We start from the raw sequence: 23,735 nt of genomic DNA on the forward strand, positions 1-23,735 counted from the left end.
GAGCCCGGCAACAGCCTGTGACCCCCGGAGGACCACACGTCCCAGGGTGCAGCGCGCCTACCCGGGCAGAAATTGAGCGAGGAGGTTCCGCGTTGGCTTGCGGGAGCGCCGGGGCGGAAGCAGTGCACGCTGGGACCGGTAGTCCTCAGACGGCCACTCCGCGGATCGGAGGAGGGTCGAAGCGAGAGATCCCTCCCCAGTCCCGCCTTTTGTCCACGTCTCACTTCTCCTGGCCAATGCTCTCTCCTGTCGCCGGAGCCAGCCCCTTTCCGATGTGATCCCCATTGGTCCTGAGGCTCAAGGACTGCGGCCCTACCCGGAAGTAGCGTTGGGGGAGGCGGTTTCCTAGACTACGACACCGGAAAGCTGGGGGAAGTGCTCCCGGCCTTTGAGGGCGGAGGGCGGTGGCAACGCTGGCGCTGGGGACCGGCTCGGTGGCTTCGGGAAATAGTTTGGCGCCGGCGGCTGTCCGCGTTACTCCACATCCCGCCCTCGGCACGGCTGGCAGCCCCCTCGCCACCGGCGTCCGGCAATGTGGCCCACCGACCGGGCGTAGCAGCTGCGCGTGCGCGGAACCGGGGGGCCATGAGCGAAACCGGCGGCTGCCGGGGCTGTGGGTCCCCGGTCCCCCAGCGAACGTCATGGAGCCTGGTGGCGGCGACGACCGTGCTCTGCCTGGTGTCGGCCACGTCCGTGTGGACGGCGGGGGCCGAGCCCATGAGTAGGGAGGAGAAACAGAAGCTTGGGTAAGGGTGCTTGGCAGCCTGGGGTGGGTTTCCCGGTGAGGCTGACCACGGGCGAGGTGACTGTCATTGCGACCGGGCGCGCAGTGGTCTCTCCTATCTCGGCTATTGCCGCGCGATAACCCTGGAAGGGTGGACAGGCTCTGGGAAGGTGAGGGCCGGCGCTCGCGCCGTAACCCCGAGGGCCTGTCGGGTTGTCGCCTGGGCCATCGGTGTCATGTGCGGGCTCCTGAGGCCAGCCGCGATGTGTCAACGCGGCTGCTATGTCAGTGACCCGCGAAAGGGGCTACCGTCCGTGTCACTGCGCGCAGGAGTCCTGTGGTTGCCTTTCGATGGAGGGATGGTTAGATTTCTTGTACAAGTGAGCTCTCAGCTGGGAAAATGTTGCCAGTCTCACAGTAGTCAAAGAAGTGGTGTTTACACCTGTTACGGAAAAGGGGGCGTTCATTGGAACTTAACATGTTTTACTGTTTCCTTGCAGTGTTTTCTTGCACTACATTTTCATAATAGAACAGAATAATTGGTGTTATTCAAATGTCCAGTGAGGTATACCTACTCACTTTACTCAGAGTAGTTTTATCAGTCTTGAAAGTGTCATAAAATTATCAATTATATTTACAACGTTTAATTCAGTGAATAATACTAATATACTCGAGGTCCCACAAGTGAATAAGAAAAAAGCCAAGAACCAGTAGAAATGGGCACAGGACATGAGCAGTTAAGTAAGAAGAGGATATGCAAATTGTAGATAGACATGAAAAGTTACTGACCCTCATAAATGTGAGAGATGCAGATTAAAACAGTGAGATAGCCCACCAGATTAGTAAATACAATACACAGTAAGACAGTACTGGATAGTTAAGGTGTGGAAAAAAACTTGGTAGGACTGTGACTTGCTGTAACTTATTGGCAGTATGTCCTAAAATTGAGATTGTGCATACTTCTTTGATTCATCAGTTTCATGTCTGGAAATCTACCTCACAGAAATAAAAGCACTATTTATGTAGAAATAGGTGTACAAGGATGTGCATTTTGAAAGAACTATTCCTTGGAGGTAAGTGGTTGAATATAGTGCTTCTGTATTATGGAATAATATTCAGACAAGAAGGAGGAGGTATGTCATTGGAAGGCTATCCAGAATATATTACCAAGACACAGACACACACACACACACACACACACACACAAACAACAAAAAAAATACAAGTTGTAGAATAACATGTATAGTACTATCTCGTATTGTTTTAAATGAAAAAAATTTTCTAAGCTTGGAAAAAAGTGGAAAGATGATTATTTCACGGGGTTAGGATGGAGGGGCAGCGGAACCCTCCTTTTAACCGTAATTACTTTGTAAATTAATACCATTTAAATCATTGTAAGAGTCTTATATTTCTAAATAAAATGGCAATAAAGTACATTTAATGGAAAAAAGTTGAAGTATCAACCATCAAAACAAAATTACTGGTAAACGCTAATAAGTATGTTAAATTTTCTCTCTTCATGAATTTAATATATCATTGATAACTGTTTTACTGAATATCCCACTCTGTGGGCACTTTACTTATGTTATCTCTGTAATCCTCCCTGTGTCTTAATGAGCCGAATGTGGTCCTCATTTTACAAATGAGGAGGAAGTTGAGACTCAAGGTTGACTTGTTCAAGGTTGCAGAGCTTTTAATTGGTGGAGCCAGTATTCCAACCCAGGTCTGTCTGACGCCAGGGCCCATGCTCTTTCCACTGTGCTGAACTTTTCATAAGACTTGGAAGAGAAATAACAAGTCTGTTAAGGACCACAAGTATTTTATTTGACTACCACTCTCCTTTCTCCCTTTTTAATTAAAAATTTTTATTTGAAAAAGTCATTGGATAAATCATTTTTGAACGTAATTAATTAATTACTTTTTTTTAAGACAGTGGCTCACTCTGTTTCCCAGGCTAGAGTGCAGTGGCATCATCATAGCTCACTGCATCCTCCAACTCCGGGGCTCAAGCGATCTTCCTGCCTCAGTCTCCTGAGTAGCTGGGACTACAGGGGGCGCCACTAAGCCCTGCTAATTTTTCTATTTTTTGTAGAAACAGGATCTCACTCTTGCTCAGGCTTGTCTTAAACTCCTGGGCTCAAGCAATGCTCCTGCCTCGGCCTCCCAGAGTACTGGGATTACAGGCGTGAGCCACTGCACTGGGCTCAAAATTAATTTTTAACTGGAAAAGTCCAACCAAATTGACTTGAGATTTCAGCTCAAAACTTGAGATCATTTATGAAATTGAAAGTATAATTATTTAGGCTTGTTTCTTTCTTTTTTCTTTTTTTTTTTGCGCCCCCTCTTTTTTTTTCTTTTTATTTTTTTCTTTTTCCCTTTATTCTTTTCTTCTCTTTTTGCAGCATTGGTGAGAATATTCAGGCTTGTTAATTTAGATTTTTCTAGTTTAGAGTAAGGGTAGAGGAAGAATCTAGAGCTATAAATCACATACACAATTACATGATGGCTTTCTTCGGGGAATTTTCAGAAAACTGAATTCTGATTCATTCAGTTTGCCAGTGTGTTTTTTAAAAGCCCAAATAATGATTTCTGATAAAAAGCAGAAAATGCCCCACACCTTTTCTTTCCGGGGTGAGGTGGTTTATACCTGTAATACTAGCACAAACCAAACAGCAGATAAACATTGGAATTGTCACAAATAGTAAGCAGTTGCTCAATTGCTTGCAGTTTATAGTTTATGGAATTATTTACCTGGTCATATGTGTTCTTAGCCTTCATGGAATATATTGTTTTTTGGTTTTCTAAATGTTACAGCAGGAAGTTTTGTTAGGCCGGGTGCGGTGGCTCACACCTGTAATCCTAGCACTCTGGGAGGCCGAGGCTGGAGGATTGCTCAAGGTCAGGAGTTCGAAACCAGCCTGATCAAGAGCGAGACCCCCGTCTCTACTAAAAATAGGAAGAAATTATCTGGACAACTAAAAATATATATAGAAAAATTTAGCTGGGCATGGTGGCACGTGCCTGTAGTCCCACCAGGAGGCTGAGGCAGGAGGATCGCTTGAGCCCAGGAGTTTGAGGTTGCTGTGAGCTAGGCTGACGCCACGGCACTCTAGCCTGGGCAACAGAGTGAGACTCTGTCTCAAAAAAAAAAAAAAAAAAAAAAAAAAAAAGGAAGTTTTGTTAATGTTATCTTTTCATTAAAAAAAGTATAAATCCAGTTTGTATAGCACATTGACAGGTGATGTAATGAGAAAAAGCTGACTTACAGAAATTACTTAAAATGAAGAAAGACATAATTTTTGGACTGTGGCTCTAATTTCCAATACATTTTTATCCAGTTGTTGAATAGATATAAAACTTTATAGAAACCTTTTTTTTCTGTTTAATATAGTAATTATTGTACTATTCTGTGTTTAAATATGACTTTGTTAGGACTTACATGTGTAAGTCAGAGCAACTGCATACTAAATGTCTCCATTTCAAAGTATGTGCTGTGAAATTTGCTGATTGCATCCTGCATAAATGTAAGGATTGGAAAATAGTATGTTCTTGTATGCAATCATAATTTACTTATAATCTTGAAAATGAATGCTTGCAAAGTTAGAGTAGCAAGTTAAAGCTTATGTCACCTGTAATGCACATGTCTGGGCATTACCATTGCTAATTACAGGAATTTCTACTTCTTGGTAATAATTTTGTATTCTATTTCAGGGAAGGAAAAAAGAGCTTTCATATTCTATTTATTGATCATTGCTTGAAAGGGACATTTTAAACTTTTTTTTTTTTTTTGCTTATGTATCTAATTTATCGGCTGTAATATAATATCTAGAGGGATTCTTTAAGATACTTTATAATTTCCTGAGGGTATTTGATCTGTAGTCTATGATTATATGTATAAACTTAAAAAGAATATTTGAGCAAACTGATGGTAAGATCATGTTTTTAATAATTAGGTGTTTTTAAATGGTTACTATTCATAAAAAGTTGTCAGGACTTAATTTATTTAGTTCACAAGTTTGAGTTGTACTTGATTTTGCTGTTCATTATAGCCAAGATCTGAAAATTAGGTTTTTTTCTGTCTGCTAGCTGTATTATTATCAGTATTTCATCATCCATGATAAAATTTTTTTTTTTTTTTTTTTTTTTTGAGACAGGGTTTAGCTCTGTTGCCCAGGCTAGAGTACAATAGCATCATTATTGCTTACTGCAACCTCAAACTCTGGGGCTCAAGAGATCCTTCTGGCTCAGCCTCCCACATAGGTGGGACTACAGGTGTGCACCACCACAACCAGCTGATTTTTCTGTTTTTTGTAGAAATGGGGTCTCACTATGTTGCTCAGGCTTGTCTCACACTCCTGGGCTCAAGTGATCCTCCCTCCTTGGCCTCCCAAAGTGCTGGTATTACAGGCGTGAGTCACCTCACCTGGCTCATGATTACAATTTTTAAAGTGACAATTGCAGTGTAACAGGAGGCAAAAGAAAAATATAGCCAGTCATTGTCTTTAACATTTTTTTAAATTCTTGCCATTAACGATTGGAACTTTGGTAAAAGAAGAGTTAAAAAAAGATTGTTAAGGTATTTTTTCTTTGCTAATTATTTGGCCTTATCTAGCCATAACATTAACTTTTGTACTTTTTCCTATAGCCCTCAAGCCCCCAAACTTGAGTGTTTAAATTGCAAGACTGATTCTTTGGTCCCAACCTCCCAGATTTTGATTTAGTAATTCTCATGTGGTGATCAGAAACCTTCATTGTTTCTTTTATTTTTTTTTTAGAGAGAGGGGTTTAGCTCTGTTCCCCAGGCTGGAGTACAGTCAGTGGCACGATCGTAGCTTATTGTAGCCTTTGAACTCCCGGACTCAAGCAATCCTCCTGCCTCAGCCTCCGCGGTTGCTGGGATTATAGGGGTGAGCCACCAGATGCCCAGCAGAAGTCTGCATTTTAAACAGCTGTCTTGGACATTTTGAGAAACAGAGTTAGCCAAAACACACAGATCTCTTTTTGTGCATTAGTATTTCTCATTTTGGAGGTGAATGCTCCCTACTTGATTTTTGACAGTTTTTAAGAGTAGCATAGTACATCATAAAATGTATCTTTTGAAAATCTGACAAACATTAATAAATATGTACTTAAACTAGGCATTAGTGGTTTTATTCAGTTTAAGGGGAATGGCAGAGGCTTCATGAAGTGTTGTTATTTCATGTCAGTACACCCACCCCTCTCTGTAGAACTTAGAGGGTAGGCAATAATGATTCCTTTTGGGGCCTATCCAGGTATTTCTCCCTTCAAGACGTATATGTTAAATAATTGTGTTAAGAGGTAATTGTTTTTCAGCATCAGATTTCCTTCTTTCTGATCAGAGGATGTATCCTTCATCAGTTGTCTTAGGAATAATTAGATAAAATTTACATGAATCACTAGGAATAATTAAAGTTTGATTCAGCTCTTTGTGTGGGTACAAGAAAGCTTATCCACTGGTATATTTCCTGACTCTGTCTGTGTCCCTAACTAACTTTTTCTTTTGTTTTTTATTGGTATATTTTTATGAGGGAGAATTAACTTTTTGAAAGACAATAAATAGAATATACTTAACTTTTTTCCATTTCTGCTCTTTTAAAATTAGGAATCAAGTACTGGAAATGTTTGATCATGCTTATGGTAACTATATGGTAAGTAGAAAGTTTATCCTTACATACTGTTTATGTGAGCTGGTTATGATCTGAACACAGTCAACTGGGAATTTTGAAACCCATATTACCAGCATATTTTTTAAAAGAAAGGTTTTAGAAAGCAAGTCAAACATAGGCTAATAGTACTTCTGGTAGTGGTTCTTTGAGAACCACTTTATTAAATAGGTAAGAATAAATTGAAATTAGGCTATGAAACTTTGTATTTAAACAGTTTCCTCGGGCACCATCAATACTGTTCATTAGTGCTTTATATAGCTAGATATTTTGGATGTATCTCTGACCTTAAAGGAATTTACTATCTTAATTTTAAAAAACTGGTTACAGTATTACTTTATGTACTCTAAGAAGAAAACCATTGCTTAAAAGAGATAAACCATCACTTAGCTTCTGTCCAAAGTATATCCTTATAGACTCTGAATTGGATATATTTTGCTTTCTAGTATGCTGATACATACTGTTTTAAAATGTTTTAGTGCTCATGTATAATGAAATAGCAGTTTCAGTTTTATAAGATGAAAAGTTCTGGAGATGTGTTTCACAACAATGTGGATGAAATAGCTAGCAAATTTTAGCATTCAAAAGAAAGTTTTGCATATAAATCTGTGTGATTTTGGAAAGTTTAATCAAATTGTCCTTAGAATTATCTCTTACAAGTTTGTTTTTACCTTTTAAAATATGTCAGCAGATTTTCTTTTAAGATTACAGCCTTTAAAACGTAGTTGGGAAAAGTCTGGCAGAGAATTGACTTTAATTCTGCTTTAAATATTTTTCAACTGATTCTGTGAATCCATTTTTCATTATATATTAACCAATATCTTCATACGTTAGCATTAATTGTTATCTATGGATGTATAAATATATGTTATGCATTTTTATATTTTTAAACATACTTGATAATCCTTGCTCCCTTTTAAATTATGCATTTGGAAAGAGTTCTTAATAGATGTTTTATGATGATTTTTGGAATATAAACATATCAAAAATATAGTTTTAAATTCATTTCTCAAGACCTTAGTCATTCCCTTAATATTTCTTTTTTTTTGAATTAATTTTTTTTCACCCACGTGGCAACCTTTAATATTTCTTTCAAAATCATTTATCCCTTCCCTGGTTGATTCAGATTGGGCAAAGCATAATTTAACAAATCTAGGCTGATAATTTTGAGATGGCCAAGTGGATCAATGCTATACCCTCAAACCTTAGCTGTCCCATAAATGCATGCTTTTGATTCCAAAGTTGAATAAAATAGTATAAAGCTGGATGAATTAATTCATTATCTCACTGTGACTAGGAGCCTCTGTTTGTAAAGCACAGTATCTTTGATATCTTGTCCCTTTTAGGTGAAATGGCAGAAAGTTGTATCAATACATTTTTTCCAATTACAGACTACACTTAATTAATGGATTTGTGACAGAGCAGGTACTGAGGGCAGCTCTCAGAGGACTTTCTGGCCCAGTTCCTTTTGGGACCTAAGTGGGTAACTTTCTGCTACAACTACTTATAAGATCTAAGAGAGAGGGATTTCATTGCCAAAACCGGGAACTCCTAGAAGTTACATCCCCTTCCGTATTTCCAGTGACACCATACCATCTGTAGCCCACTGCTATTCAACTGTTTTACGACATGAGTGACTCTTGCAGTGTGCTTATTCTATGCTCAATCTTTATGAGATCTATAACCTAAGATTTACTCTAGAATTTACATTTCCCCTTTTCAAGTTCTCAACTAACATGACACAGTTCTAAAATATTAAAGAGAATCTAGGTGCCTTATATTTGTTATTTCAAGTCAGTTGAAAATTTTTTCCTGTTACTAAGAAACACTGTTAGCTTGCTGTTGAGTAAAAGTGTGTAAGTTTTGGAGTTAGGTGGGTTTGAGTTCAAATCCTGTCTCAGCTGTTTACTAGCTTGGAACCTAAACAGATCATTTAACCCGTCTGTGTGGTGTCTTCCTATGTAAGTAGAAATCATTGCAAAGAGTTATTGTAGACTATAGATTTTTAAGGATGGGCCAATTTCTTTATTTTTCATTTTTAATAAATTTATCTTTTATGTGTCTTATGCCTAGCATTGTGCCTCATCCACAAATGCTTATTAAATGTTTTTTTTGAAAGAACTGAATTGAATAGTTGTAAAGGCGAAATCAATTTTTTTTACATTTGATTATTGTGATATATCTTTGCCTTTTAAACTCAAAGAAATAATTTAATTAAACCTCATTAAAAATATAAGTTCATGGTGAATTTTGAAGTCTATAAATCTATTTACTTAGTTGTAGTTATTTGCCCACAGTGCTAAAATGTAATATGCCTGGTATATGGTGGGCTTTTATTAAATGTTGCAAGCTTTTCCTCATTTCTTACTAGTTCTTTCTAATATTGCGCTCCAGTCTGGTCTGCAATTAGAATAATTTCTTGAACGTTTTGGTTCCCAGGAGAATGGTGGTATTTTCCAAAGACAGGCAATATGATATAATTAAGAGCAAGAACTCAGGACTTGGAACAGGATGTGAGGTGGCTCTGCTACCTACCAGCTGGGTTGCCAGGGGAAAGTTACGTACTCTCCCTGTGCCTGTTTCCTCATCTCTGTAAAATGGAGACAATGGTTTGCCTGCCTCACAATGTTGTTATGAGGATTAACCAAGTTAATATAATTGAAGTACTTAGAAGTAGTGTCTGGCGATTAGGAAGCGCTACGTAAGAGTTTGCTACTGACTGCTGCTGATAATAACTGCTACTATCATTATTGTTTATTCTTTGCCTGAGATTGAAATTTCCCTCCTAAGATTCATTTAGGCTTTAACTTAGAATTTTTTCCCCAGATTATACATAGAACTTTCTTAAAGCCTACACATTCTTTCCTGTTCTTGGCATGTACCCCTTGAGCTTATCTTTTTCTTTCTATTAATGAAGTAGAAGGTTCTATTAATGCTATTTCTTAATAAAAATGTCCTGCCTGCTTTAGGTAGATTACTATATCTCTGCCAGGGATTTTCTGATTTTATCACTGGTTGGCATAACTATTAACATCATAATGACTGTGATTGACATGTCTCTTGCCCCGGTCAGGCTGCGGTTGACTCACACTGAGTTGCACAGATGGCTTTCTCTTCTCCCCAAATAACATGAAATTTGATGTTTATTTTGGCGGTTCTTGTGTGACCTTATTTTAACCCCAGACCACATTCACTTTAGGGCTTCTATTAGCATGTTTTGAGTATTTGTGTTTAGTTCAGTTTGCAGATTAATTTAGTTGAGAAAATGACATGTATTTGGGCCATCCAAACACAGAGCCTTTTCGGATCTGAGCTCTCTGATATATTTGTCTGCCAGTGTTTTTCTTGTTTTCCTTAGACAATTCAATTAAACTGTTATAAGCAAAAACTATACCTGGTAGAGCCCTAAACATTACAAAAAGCTTGAACAGAGTTGGAAAGCAACATTTCCTTTAACTAGTAGAATCATACCTAATAACCACTTGTAAGCTTGATTTTGTGAAAGAAACGGTAGAGTAGTCTTCATCATTCAAACCAACCTGTTTTAAAGTGTAGCTTCCTGTGGATTTCTAGATTTATGTACCATTTTTTTTTTTACAATGCTTTTCTCCCCCTTATGCTTTTTTTTGTTAAATTATTGTGCTAAAATATACATAATATAAAATTTACCATTTTAACCTTTTTTAAATGTTCAGTTTCAACTTTAACATTGTTGAGCGTCGATCTCCAGAACTTTTCATCTTCCCTATCTGAAACTCTGTATCCATTGTTTCTTTTTAGTAGTTCATTCATCAAAAAGAGTAATTCCGTACACAAAGTACTTTAGAAATGGTACTAATGGTAGGTTTGGGGAGATAGAAATTTATATTTACCTCTTTTTGTGCAGACAGTTATGAGATTATCATGTATCAGTCATTGTTCCTTGGTCTCTACTTTTAGAACATCCTAAAACCCTACCAAGATTAAACAAGAAATTCTGTAGTATCCTCTCATAGTGTTTTGTAATCACACTCTGATATTCTACATAGGATTTTAACTCGGTGGAACCAGGTATTTCTGTTTAATTAACCTTTTTTAGGTATAATTTACAGAGAGTAAAATTCCAATTTTAAGTGCACAGTTCTGAGTTTTGATCATTTTACAGTTGTTTAACCACCACCACAATCATGACATGGAACATTTTCATCACCCTGAAAATTTACTTCATGTTTATTTGCAATAAATTCCTTCTTCCCACCTCTGACCCCCAGCAGCTTTGATCTGCTTTTTGTGAATATAGTTTTCCCTCTCCTAGGATTTCCTATAAATGGCATCAGAGAGTACGCAGTCTTTTGATTCCGGTTCTTTGATTTAGCATGATGTTTTTGAGATTCATCCATGTTGCTGGAGATACATCATCTCCTGTTTTTCACTCAATATTGACTTGATAAAACACAATTTCTTTATCCGTTTACCAGCCAATGACTATTTGACTTGTTTTTGGTCTTTGCCTATTACTGTATTAATAAAGCTGCTATGAACCTGTGAGTGCAGGTTTTTATGTGGGCGTATATTTTCATACATTTCCCAAGTAGGAATGGGATTACTAGGTGATATGTTAAGCATAAGTTTCACCTGCTAAGAAACTACGAAACTTTTCTAAAATGGCTATAACATTTTGCATTCCCCACCAGCAATGGGTTTCAGTTATTTCACATCCTCTTAAACACCTGGTATTTTCAAGTCTTATTAATTTTAGCCAGTCTAGTGGGTGTGTTGTAGTATTTCCTTGTGATTTTAATTTGATTTTTCCTGATGACTAATGATGTCAAAAGTCTTCCAGTGTTTTTATTTGCTATTCTTATATCTTTTTTTGGTGAAGCATCTGTTCAAATCTTTCATCCATTTTAAATCAGATAATTTGTCCTGTTGTTATTACTGAGTTATGAAAGTTGTAATATTTTCTGGATATTTGTCCTTTATCAAATATATTTTACGTATATTTTCTCCCAGTTTGTGCTTTGCCTTTTAATTTTTTTAACAGCGACTTGAAGCACATTTAAAGTTGTGATCAAGTCCAGTTTATGATTTTTCTTTGATAATTCATGCCTTTTATAGCCTACCTAAAAAGTATTTACCTAACCCAAGGTCACAGAGTTTTTCTTGTTTTCTTCTAGATGCTTTGTAATTTTATCATGTTCATTTCTGTGACCCGTTTTGAGTTAATTTTTGTCTATGGTATGAGGTAATGGTGGGTTTATATATTTTTTAATGTGGATGTCCAATTATTCCAGCACCATTTCTTGATAAGAATATTCTTTCCCCATTGAATTATTTTGACACCTGTGTAAAGAAAATCAGTTGACCATATATACATGGGTCTGTTTCTAAACTCTATTTTGTTCTGTTAATCTAACCATCTACCCTTACACAAATATCACATTCTCTTGATTATTATAGCTTTATAGTAAGTCTTAAACTTAGGCAATGTCAGTCTTTCAGCTTTGTTCTTTTTCAAAATTATTTTGGCTCTCCTAGGTCCTTTATATTTCCATGCAAATTTTAGAATCACATTGTCAATTTCTACAAAATCTTTTGAAATTATATTGAATCCGTAGATTGGTTTTGGGAGAACTGACTTTTTAACAATATTGAGTTTCCAATCCATGAATATGGTGTCTCTGTTCATTTATTTAGGCCTTATTTAATATCTTGGCAATGTTTTATAGTTTTCCATGTACATGTCTTTGCACAGCTTTTGTTAAGTTTATTCATAAATATTTTATATTTTGGATGCTATTGTAAATTGTTGTTCACATTTTAATTTCCAATTGTTCATTGGTATTATACAGAAACACAATAATTTTTTATCCTGCAACCATGTTAAACTCACTTGTTATTTCTGGTAGGCTTTTTTTGTAGAGTCCTTAGGATTTTCCATGCAGTAAATCATGTCACGTGCAAACAAAGAGACCTTTACTTCTTTCCAATCTATATGCCATTTCTTTCTTTTTTTTATTTTATTGTAATGGCTAGGACTTCTAGTGCTATGTTGAAAAAGAAGTGCTGAGATCTTTGCCTTGTTCCTAATTTTAGGTAGAAAGCAGTTAGTCCTTTACTATAGAGTATGAGGTTAGCTGTTGATTTTTCATAGATGCCCTTTATCAGGTTTAAGTTCCCTTCTATTCCTAGTTTGCTGAGAATTTTCATCATGAAAGAGTGTTGAATTTTGTCAGATGCTTTTTCTGCATCAATTGCTATGATCATTTTTAAAAAACAGTAGCAAGACTTTATTTCATTGTAACATTATTATTTATTATAATTTATTATTTCATATAACATTTCATAAGTTAGCATTATTTTATTGTTAACCAAAACCAAATTAAGATATTTTGGAAAATTTGGAAACTTCTGTTCTCATGTGACTTTGAGTGCAAACTTAAAGTATATTAACACTCTACTCTGTAGTGATTAATTTAAAATCTTATGAGAGAACTCAATTTTTGTTACTTTTTTCTCCTCAGTGCTGAGAAACATTTCATAAGATACAATACCTAAAAGGACAATAAATGTTTAGTATAGGAAATTATTCTAATAGCTTAATAGTGTATATAAATAGACTCCTAAACACCTGAAAAATGGTTAATAAGTTAGTATAAATGATGAAAAAAAGGGAGTAGGAAAATTTGGTGTGGGGCATGGAAAGAGAACTGATAAATTGTGCAAGTTCAATCAGTGATTAGTATATACTATCAATATGGGATAGATGGCTTATCAGATATCATTTAGTTTTTATTTTAGGAAAGAATATCTTACCTGTCTCAAGGAGTAAGAATATTTGATGTTTCTAATAACTCACTTTTATAATTAATGATTTTTTAAATTATTATTTTTAGTAGCATAAAAATCTTCTCCCTTTACCTAGTTTTGGAATTGGTTTTACTAAAATGTCTATTTTTGACGCTGCTTTGACTTAAGTGTTTTAGAGTAGAGTTCTATCACCTCAAAGCCCTAGCTAAGGCCGGGCGCAGTGGCTCATGCCTGTAATCCTAGTACTCTGGGAGGCCAAGGCAGGAGGATTGCTCGAGGTCAGGAGTTCGAGACCAGCCTGAGCAAGAGCGAGACCCTGTCTCTCACTAAAAATAGAAAGAAATTGTCTGGACAGCTAAAAATATATATAGAAAAAAAATGAGCCAGGCATGGTGGCACATGCCTGTAGTCCCAGCTACTTCTGCTGAGGCAGAAGGATTGCTTACGCTCAGGAGTTTGAGGTTGCTGTGAGCTAGGCTGATGCCACAGTACTCTAGCCCAGGCAACAGAGTGAGACTGTCTCAAAAAAAAAAAAAAAAAAAAAAGGCCCTAGTTAATTTAGAGTCTCATATGGAGAATCTGTTACGTTTTGTTTTATTTTATTTTTGCACTTTGCTTTTAGCTAGGCACATGTTCTACTTATATAGGACTCTTTTTATCACCTGAGTTTTATTTCTGAATGATAATTATTAGGTGTTTTTCATGGCTCTGAGTCATATCAATATGAATTACTTATCCCTCATTCTGGCAGTATGTTGTGAAGAGCAGGTATTACCGTACATTAAATAACCAGGATGTTTGAACCCTAATAAGGCTGTTTATTTGCCACGTATGCATTGCTCTGGATTTGTGCACGCCATCTGTAGTTTACTTTGTGGTTAGCTCAAAGAGAAGTCTGTGGTTGTATTTTTATCCTTAATCTTGAAACAAAGGGACAAAGTATTTTTACCCCTGGTTCAAAACTCCCTTATTTGATTATTCTGGTTTGCAATTGCTATTAATGTTTTTATTGTCTAGATAAGTTCATGATTTGAATTTCATATTTAATTTGAGGTTTGACTTCATATTTAGTTTCAGACAGAGGTGTGTGTGCCTGTGTGTGTGTTTTGCAAAACCCTAAAAATAGTGGTATGAAGTTTTCTAAGCAGTAGTTTCTAAGCAGTAGTTTAACATAGTAAGGAACTCTACAACCTAGTTAACATTTGAATGATCTTTTACAAAGTATCTTTCAAAATACATTAGCAACTTAAATTTTATTTTCCTTGACTTCTAAGTATTGTTTATATGTGTTAAATATGAATTATAAAATAATAAATAATGTGCATTCTGAGAAATTAGTTCTGTTGGAATTGACAAAATAAAAGTAGTTAGGAATTTTACACGTGAAAAGACATGTAAAAACAGGAATTTATGCTGAAAAATTGTATGTAATATTAAAATTACAAAGTATTGAATTCAGAATTTAGTAGCTTTATATCAAAACATTTGTTGCCTAGAATCTTCTACTTAGGGAATGAATCATTATAGATCACTCAGTTTTTCTGAATATTAAGAGTTGTAGTTTTCAATGCTTTTTGTATTCTTTAGCCTGCTTTAAAAGTTTTGGTTGTTTCTTTTTTTTCTTCTTTCTTTCTTTTCTTTTCTTTTCTTTCTTTTTTTTTTTTTTTTAGGTCTTCTCTTTTCTGTTGACCATGTGTTTATTAATAGTATTCCTGGTCTCTAGTCTATTTTTCTGCTGCTAATGTGCTTTGAGTCTGGAATCTAAATAATTAGATTGATTGAGAGGTAGTAGGAGAGAGTTGGACTTGGAATCAGTAATATTTTTGCTGAACTTCAAGAATTGAGTCATTTGGGCATTCAGGTAATAAAAACAAGTCATACATTAATACAATGTACAAAAGATCAGACTAGTCTTAGAAACTTTGGCATGGCAATACTTAAATGTAAGAAGGGTGTGGAACTGTCTCTTCAAATTTCTGAAGGGAAGAAAGTATATCTCAAGCATTTCATAACCATTCAAATTGTTTTTCAAGTAAGGCAAGAGACAGCCTAATCCAGGAATATTAGAGAAGTATAATACCTATGATATTCTTTTAAGACAAACAAATAAACAATAAACTGAGGACATCAGGCAGTCAAGAGATGAATCAAAATAAAAACCGAGGAATGAAGAAGCTTAGAAAAATGCTGTGTGCCAACTCCACTTAAGTAGAGTTCTAACCCTGGCAACTCTGGGAATTATGGTTCCAGATCAGAATGCAGATGTTATAAATCTTCGAAAATCTTTGTCAAACATTAAAAATTTTCTTTCTTATGATTATAAGTATATAGAGAAATGGAAAAATAGCAAAACTAATAGTATATTATTAGTTTGAACAGCGCTTGCCTTGACTGCTGCCTTCTCATTGTATAACTTAAGATAAGGAACAGGCATCTTTTTTATACTTGGTGAATTGTCATGTACCTTTCTAAATTTGGATCAGCTTCAAGCATTTTATCCTTTGCTCTTTCTGCCGTCATGAAATATCTCTGGGAATTTCTTTCATGGGAAGAGTTTTGCAAGTATTGCTTCCTCTGTGACATCTTCATCTTTTATGTCACAACTACTTTCTTAATTTATGTCACAACTACTTTCTTAATTTATGTCAATAATTTGACTTTCACTAAGTTTCTCTGGCTGCATATCTTCTAGAGTCTCTTGAATGCAGGCAATGTTAACATTCCCACGGTCAGCTATTTCTTCTATAACCCCATTTATGTTCAATTAGAGTTTTGCTTCCAGAGTTACTACTTTTCTTTTTTTTTTTTCTTTCTTCCTCATCATCTTTTTTTTTTCCTTTTTTTTTTGCTGAACTTTCATCTTTATTGACTAATTCCCTTTTGATTATCCATTTTTGTAAACTGTTATATAAGATTATCACTGGGTTACAAGGAGGAAACACATTTGCTGTCTGTGCATGAACTAAATAACATAAAAGTGATCATTTCACTGACTTTGAAAGAAGTAATGTGATTGATCACTGATCATAATGAACATATTATTTACATAGTGATTTGTGGACTGAAGAGCTAGCAGCAAAGTTTGTATTTTGTGTAATTAAAGTAAATATGCCATGGTAACTAAAATTTGAACCTTGGTGTTGGGTGTTTATTTAACTAAATTATAATTATAGTAACTGAAACTTGGGTGTAGCAAGACCATACAAAATGAGACTGCCTATTACATAACTGACAAAAACCTAAATTGAATGGGAAAAAGTATGAGTATATTAATATTCTTGGCAGGGAGTTAACAAATAGCATCTAAAATTGAAACATGTAGTTAGCACAGTCATATTTTATTAATTTTAGAGGAATCTTTCAGGGACTCTCCCTTGGTGAAGGAAATACAAAGTTCAGCATGTCTTCCTTGTTTCTCTTCTTTTCTGTTAAGACTCACAGCCACGTAGGTGGAAATGTTCCAGTCCAGTTTCACAGAAGCAATCACCCAACTGACGGAGTGTAGTTCCGGCTTATGGCCATGTGTATGCAGGGCCACCAGCATCAACTGCCATACCCTTTGGGCATTAATATAACTCCCACTAAAGACTGTCTTTATTCCCAATACCCATGTTGGGCAGCTTTATTTTCTATACTATTCACTTTTGGTACTTGAAAACTTCGTTTCTTATTCTCAAACTCAACTATGTATTACAAACTATTTTTTTAAATTTATTCAGCATTTTATTGTGTTTATAGTGAGCAGGAAGGAGGAGTCCTGCATGTACTTTATCCAGACTGGAAATGATCTGTTATAGTCATGTTTAAAAAAAATCCCAGTAATCTAAACTATAAAGCACTTATTAATAAATATTGAGAAATATGTGAGAATTATAGGAAGAAACTGAATTTATATAAGAAGCTCTGGATTAATACAGTGATATACTATATTTCTAACAGAAAGACTCAATTGGTAAAGATATCAATTCTCGCGAAATTAGATTTTTCCAATTAAAATTTCAAAAGAATTTTAAGGAAATTTTAACGTTATCCAGAAGAGTAAGTTTGAGAAAGCATGATGTAAAGATAGAATAATTAATATAATGGTTTTGGAGTAGGAATAGGCAAATAGGTCTGTAGAACAGAATAAAAACTACAGACATGTGTTTGTTTTTGGAACTAATAAAGCTAATTTTTCAAGCCATTGGGGAAAGGATGGATTGTTTAAAAAGTGGCATTTAGAAAATTGGCTATTTTGAGGGAACAAATACAGTTACATTTCTATTTCACACTGTAAACAAAAGTAGATTGCAGATGGAGTAAATACCTAAATGTAAAACAATTTGTAAGAGTACTATTTTCAGAGGCTCAGGGAATCCTTTTAAAGTATGCCTGAAATCCAGAAACTGTAAAGGAAGAGACTGATAGATATAACTACATATTTAAAGCTTAAGGTAGAAAGCACCATAAACAAAGTTATAAGCCAGACAAAAGACAGGAGAAAAATATTTACTGTATGTAACAAACATAATGTGTAAGGAGTCTCTTTTGGCCAAAAACAAAAACAACCAATAAAAAAATGGACAAAAGGTATAAACATTTCAAAAAATAAATAGCAATGGCTAATACAAAAAGATGTTTATCCTTATTAAAAATGAACCTTGTGATACCATTTTGCCAGGAGATTGGCAAAATGTAAACCACTGATCATCTCCTGTGTTAGTGAGAATATAATTAAGAGTGTAAATTGGTATGCTCAGTTTGGTTGTGTTTATCAAAAATTAATTATTCATACCCTTGACCTAGTGGGTCTGTTTTTAGGTAAATAATCCATAGAAATACTAACATATGTACAAAAGCTGTATGTACATGGGTTTTTATTTTAGCATTGTTTATATGGTGAAACACTGAAATCAACTTACATGTTCATCAATAGAGGAATAAACACATTTTAGCATATATCTATATGTTGGAATACTGTGAGGAGCAGGTACTATTACGTGTATGGGCTCTGGGTGCCTGGCTTTGTATTCTGGATTCATCATTTACTAGCTACATGATCTAGGCTTACTTAATTTCTCTGGGCTTCAGTTTTCTCATCTGCAAAACGGAGATAATTTTGTTTTGATAATTAACTAGTATATAAAATAGTGCTTAGGCTATAAGTACTCAAATAATAGCTAGTATTAAATTATCACCGTGATGTTATTAGAGAGAATAAAGTATATCTTAACATTGTAGCATGGGAAAAAAAACCCATATTTAAATAAACAAGTTTTAGAGCAATACGTGCATATGGCATAAGCACCTGTTTGTAAATATAATTTTAAAATGATATATGTGCATGTATTTGAATGTATATGGATAAATCTAGAAGGGAGTGAGATTAGGGAAGGGCAAGTGGATTATCAGTTTTGTAAAGAAGTATTTTTTTGTATTTCACTTCTTTTAAAGCATGTATTACATTTGTAATTAAATTTTTTTTTTTTTAAAAGATTCCACAGACTGTAAATTTAGTACAACTTTTTTTAGTATAACCTGATCAATTGTGATCAGGTCATACTCTCTAAATGATAAGTGCTTTCTTTTCTTTTCGTTAGTGATTTATTAAGGTTTTCCTTCCAGGAACATGCTTACCCAGCTGATGAACTTATGCCTTTAACCTGTAGAGGTCGAGTTAGAGGCCAGGAGCCAAGTCGGGGTGATGTTGACGACGCCTTGGGAAAGTGAGTATTAACACAAGGCATGGCGTGGCATCTCAGAGTTCCCAAATCTTAGACTTCACAGAGGCAGTTTCTGTACAGTAGTATTTCTGGGAATGGGCTAAGTTTTCAAGACTGCTTTAAGTATTATATTAAGCTCCTGTATTCCCTTCTGTAATCTTTTATAAAAAAATTAAGCAATTTGCCTCTTAAATCAGAGAAAAGTTAGTTGTTTTTTAAGCTGGATGCAACTTTTAAAATGTATATAACTTTCATGTAACTTTAAAAATGTATATGAAGTCATTTAACATGTTATAAGGTATGAATACTTTAATGTTTTTATTTGTTTTAAAAAGTGCTGGTGAATGTTTCTCTGCATCTTGAAAGATATGTAGATACATTGAACGTAAATGTAATGTTCAGACTTTTAAGTTTTTTCAGTGTAGATACATGGAAGTACTAGTTAACAGAAACTACCAGTGAGTAGGTAAAGTTTGCTTGTATGTTCATGGATAAAATATTTAGAATTCTAATGTTTTATATCTTCTTACACTTGTTTCTTAGATTTTCCCTAACACTGATTGATTCTTTGGACACTCTTGTGGTAGGTTTGATTCTTCTTGGATTTACTGATTTTATAAGTTTTTATAATATGCATACTTATGAATATAATTATAACACAGTAAGTATGAAATAGAAGCCTTTTAAGATGTTCAGATCTTTGCTTCTAAATAAATCTTTCACATTGTTGAGTTGATGATGTCAAGTGAATGTCAAGTGGAATTATGTAGAAAAATGGAGATACCCAAATATTATAATTTATGGGAATTTCAGTTCGTGTGTTGACACCTTAATCTGGAAGGATTTTTTCCGCTTTGGATAAGGAGGTTGAAGCTATTGGAAATAATTTTAGAAAATTCCACTGATGTTGTTCTATAATGACATGCTTCAGTGATCCTGAAATTGTTAAGTTAGAATCTTTACATGATACGTTCATAATAATTTATTTTTCCCACTGGAGATTTTTAGTACCAAGTGATCACTTCTTAGGTCTCCTTTTCAATCTCATATGATATAATCATTTTAATTAATTCTGGTTCAGGACTATTTGTGATGGCAGAGGGGAAAGATTGAGTTCCAGGTATCATGATTTCTAAATACAGTATTTTTCTAGTTTTTTACTCTTAGATCATTATGGTATAAAAGTAGGCTTGTTTGAGGATTTTCCTTAAAATATAGTTCTCAACCTTGTGTTAATGTCCCAAGTGCTGATTAATATTTTAAAATATCAAAAATCTTTGGGGTGGCAGAAACTTTTTGGAATCAGGCTTTTCTTCTTAATGTTGTTTCTAGCTTCTTCTTTCACTGGGGGATTTTAAAAATTATGTTAGGACAAAGATTCTCTAAGAGCAGTTTAGAATCACCTTTGAAGTTAAAAAAATAAACCCTCTCAAGTTATTCTGATGTAATTGTTCTGGAATAGGGCTGGACATTATTATTTATTCTTCTAAAGCTTCGCTTTGGTTCTAAAATGCAGCCATGGTTGAGAAAACCATGATTATTTAGACCTTTTTAGCTGGGTCACAGTTTTGAAAGTCACAGCTTTATTTTTCAGAGATCAATAGAATGTGCAAACTATATTGTAATAACTATGAGAAAGAGAATATTACATGCCTTGTTTTTAGTTTACTGGTTCTAGGTTTTGTGCATATGATAGGGAAAGAGAAAAAGATACATGAAATATCCTGAGAGGCATAGGTTCCCACCTAAGTGGTGTCATTTACGTGTAACTGTAGGCCCAGCGCAGTGGCTCATGCTTGTAATCCCAACACTTTGGGAGGCTGAGGCAGGAGGATTATTTGAGGCCAGGAGTTCGAGACCAGCCTGGGCAACATAGTGAAACCCTATCTCTATAAAAATAATTAAAAAATATTTGTGACTATAGCTGGGTTATGCATATTAGGTCTACTTTGGTATTGAGGAGTAAGTGAGGAGCAGAAGCTATGTGTTAGAAAAAATTATAGGTGCACTTAAATTTATTTCTCATGTGGTCATCTTGGCTTTATCTTTCCATATAGCAGGTTCCCCATCATTTCTCTGTAAGTTCGTAGCTGATTTTCATGAACGTGGATCTTAGATTATGTGTTCTGAAAAATATTATCAGAAATTAAAGAGATGAAGTTATTCTGGCTGCATAATGTTCCACATTTAAAAGTCCATTGGCCTCTCTAATTGGGCACCCATTAGTTACTATAAAGGTTATGTTCTTCAGGATATACCAAGTATACAATCTGGCATTGGTTCTCAGAATAAGATCCCTGGTTCAGCAGTATCAGCATTTCCTGGGAACTTATTAGAAATACAAATTCTCAGGTCCTATCCCAGACATACTGAATCAAAACTTTGGGAGTGAGGTCCAGCAGTCTGTTTTTAAACAAATTTCCAGGTGATGTGTGCTAAATTACTTGAACCACAGCACAATGATGCATTGCTTTGTAAACTTCAGTGTACTACAAATTGCCTAGGAATCTTGCTAAAATGCAGATTCTGATCCGGTAGATCCAATGCAGGGCCCAAGAGTCTACATTCCTAATAAGTTTGCCCAGTGGTGTTCAGCAGACTGCACTTTGAGTAGATGAAGCTGTAGTGTAACCTGAGTTCTGGTTCCTTGTGCCACCAGAAGTGATCATATAATATTGATATGTATGACCTTGGCCAAATCATTTATCTTCTCTGGGCCCCTGTTTTCATCTCAGAAGGGCCTAGAGTGGATATTGGTCCCTATTAACTATAAGATATTAATACTATTTCTTACCGATCTTTGCTTTAGAGTCAGATAAGTAACCTCTATTTGTTGGTGCTATCTTCAAGAGGAGTCAAGAAGAAAGATTGATACAGTCTTAGAAACATTAAAAAATGAAACTTTATAAAATCTTTGAATTTCAGTTTTTCCAAGTGGAAATAATCAAAGTAACTTACATATCTTCAAAGCTTTGAAATACACAAATTGATTTTGAATTTTTATCCTTATCATAAACATTTTCTGTTTATTTTTTTTTTTTCATTTTCTGTTTAATTTAAACAGAAGAATTACAGGAATTTAAAGTATTTTGAAAGTTTTCCCCACATTTAGAAGGAATGTTACCTTGTACCTTTTGTCAGTACAAGCATTAATCATTCATCTTTCTAATATTCTTTGCCTTTGTGATTTTTTTTTTATTTTGTGATTTAGCAATTTGAAAATACTAATAGGACATATTGTTTGTAACAGTACAAACAACCCTACTGTTTTTATTTTGGTCAATCCATAATATTAATATGTTAAGTAGAATTTCAGTTGTCATAGTTTGATCTTTAAATTTACAGTGTTCATAATTGCAGCTATCTCATTTCTATTGCTTGTATTGGAGTCAGACACTAAAACTTTAAGTTTACAATGAAATTCAATAGTACCATGAAATCTGTAGAAAAAATATATTGAAAAAAATTAAAGATAATGGGGTAAAGGATGAGACCTGAATTTATCCTTTGTTATCAGATAGGAGCTTAAGAAACTCATTAAGTAATGGGGCTGTTGGAGTGAATTTTCTGGCTAATTATGGACAAAGAGAACTCTCTTCCCACTTTTATTCTTCTTTTAAACAAATGGTATTGGTACTATTTACTTTGTTGTTTTTGATTTTGGAGAGAAGGAAAAAAGCCATTTTTCAGTTAGAGAAGCAGTTCAAACCTTAAAGAAAATATGTGGAAGGAAATCTGACTACAAGTAAGAGTTGAAGAGGGAAAAATTTTCAGAAGGAAAAGAGTAAGATTAACAAAGTGATATTAAAAAGTGTATGTTTGTGGAGGGTGGGAAGAGTAGAACAGTTGTAGCCCATTCTTAAAGAGATAGAAGGGCTGTATGCATCTGCGTTCGTTGCTGCAGAATTTACATGGGCTTTGAGATTGAGACAGGCAGTCAGTTTTAAAATCAGGTTTTGTGTTCTGTTTTACTCAAGACTTACCCTGAATTTTACTTTTACTTGAATTTTAGGCAGATACTCTTATGGAATGTTTTATTTTTATTCAATAAATTAAAATTTTTAGTGAAAGTATCAAATCAAGTAAAAAAGCACTATAAAATATCAAACAAAAAGAATAAACAGTCAAGTAAAGGAAAACTACTTTTAACACATCTATGGCTCTAAGTAACATCTCATCGTGCAGCCTTAATTTAGACTGAAAAATCAAAGCAACCTATATAATGACAGTGACCCCTTTTTGGAGCTTATTGCAAGAATGCACAGAGTTCTTAGTTTAGTCAGGATTCTAGACTTGCATGGTAATAATAGTAATGATCTTAAGCACTTAGATATTTTATTAAAAGCATTTTATATATATTATCTCATTTAAGAAAACAATCCTATAAGAGTAAGTACTTTCTCTTTTTGTAGATGAAGGAACAGGCTCAGAAACGGAAGTAACTTGGCTGGGATCACACAGGTAGTGAGTGAAAGAACCAGAATTCAAATCAGGGCATGTTCTTGACCACCACAATATATGGCCTCCTTAGTTAGTGGATGGGGCATCCGTGGGGTAAAGATGCAGATGGTGTATGGTTTAGGATTAGTTGAAAATGGCCTGAAGAAAATGCTTTCTTCTGAGAATAAGCAACTTGTAAAATGGCGTTTGGTGTGACTAGGATGGTTTTTTTGTTTTGTTTTCACTTGGTAACCAAGTCCCAGTAGAGCTCACCTCATGTAGTTCTAAGTCATTAAGAATCCAATAGCAGTTCTGATGATAATTGTTTTAAAGTCCTAATGATATTTCAGAGTGTCTAAAAAGGAAATATATAATGATGCTATATAATATAACGAG

General features: G+C 34.9%; 1 protein-coding gene across 3 annotated transcripts in view; it reads left to right on the forward strand.

The window, feature by feature from the left end:
* The first annotated feature begins 407 nt into the window (after positions 1-407).
* Positions 408-23,735, forward strand: part of EDEM3 (ER degradation enhancing alpha-mannosidase like protein 3) — a 70,747-nt gene continuing 47,419 nt past the window's right edge. For 2 of the 3 annotated variants that reach the window (XM_069459319.1, XM_069459320.1), the window contains exons 1-4: positions 408-746; positions 6,348-6,393; positions 18,802-18,902; positions 19,443-19,482. In XM_069459319.1, the coding sequence (XP_069315420.1) occupies positions 586-746; positions 6,348-6,393; positions 18,802-18,902; positions 19,443-19,482 (348 nt within the window). In that variant the 5' untranslated portion in view covers positions 408-585. The remainder of the gene's footprint in view (positions 747-6,347; positions 6,394-18,801; positions 18,903-19,442; positions 19,483-23,735) is intronic. The other variant, XM_069459321.1, reaches the window with a different exon arrangement.

Source organism: Eulemur rufifrons, chromosome 27 (assembly GCF_041146395.1).
Source record: "Eulemur rufifrons isolate Redbay chromosome 27, OSU_ERuf_1, whole genome shotgun sequence".
In the NCBI taxonomy this organism is placed as follows: domain Eukaryota; kingdom Metazoa; phylum Chordata; class Mammalia; order Primates; family Lemuridae; genus Eulemur; species Eulemur rufifrons.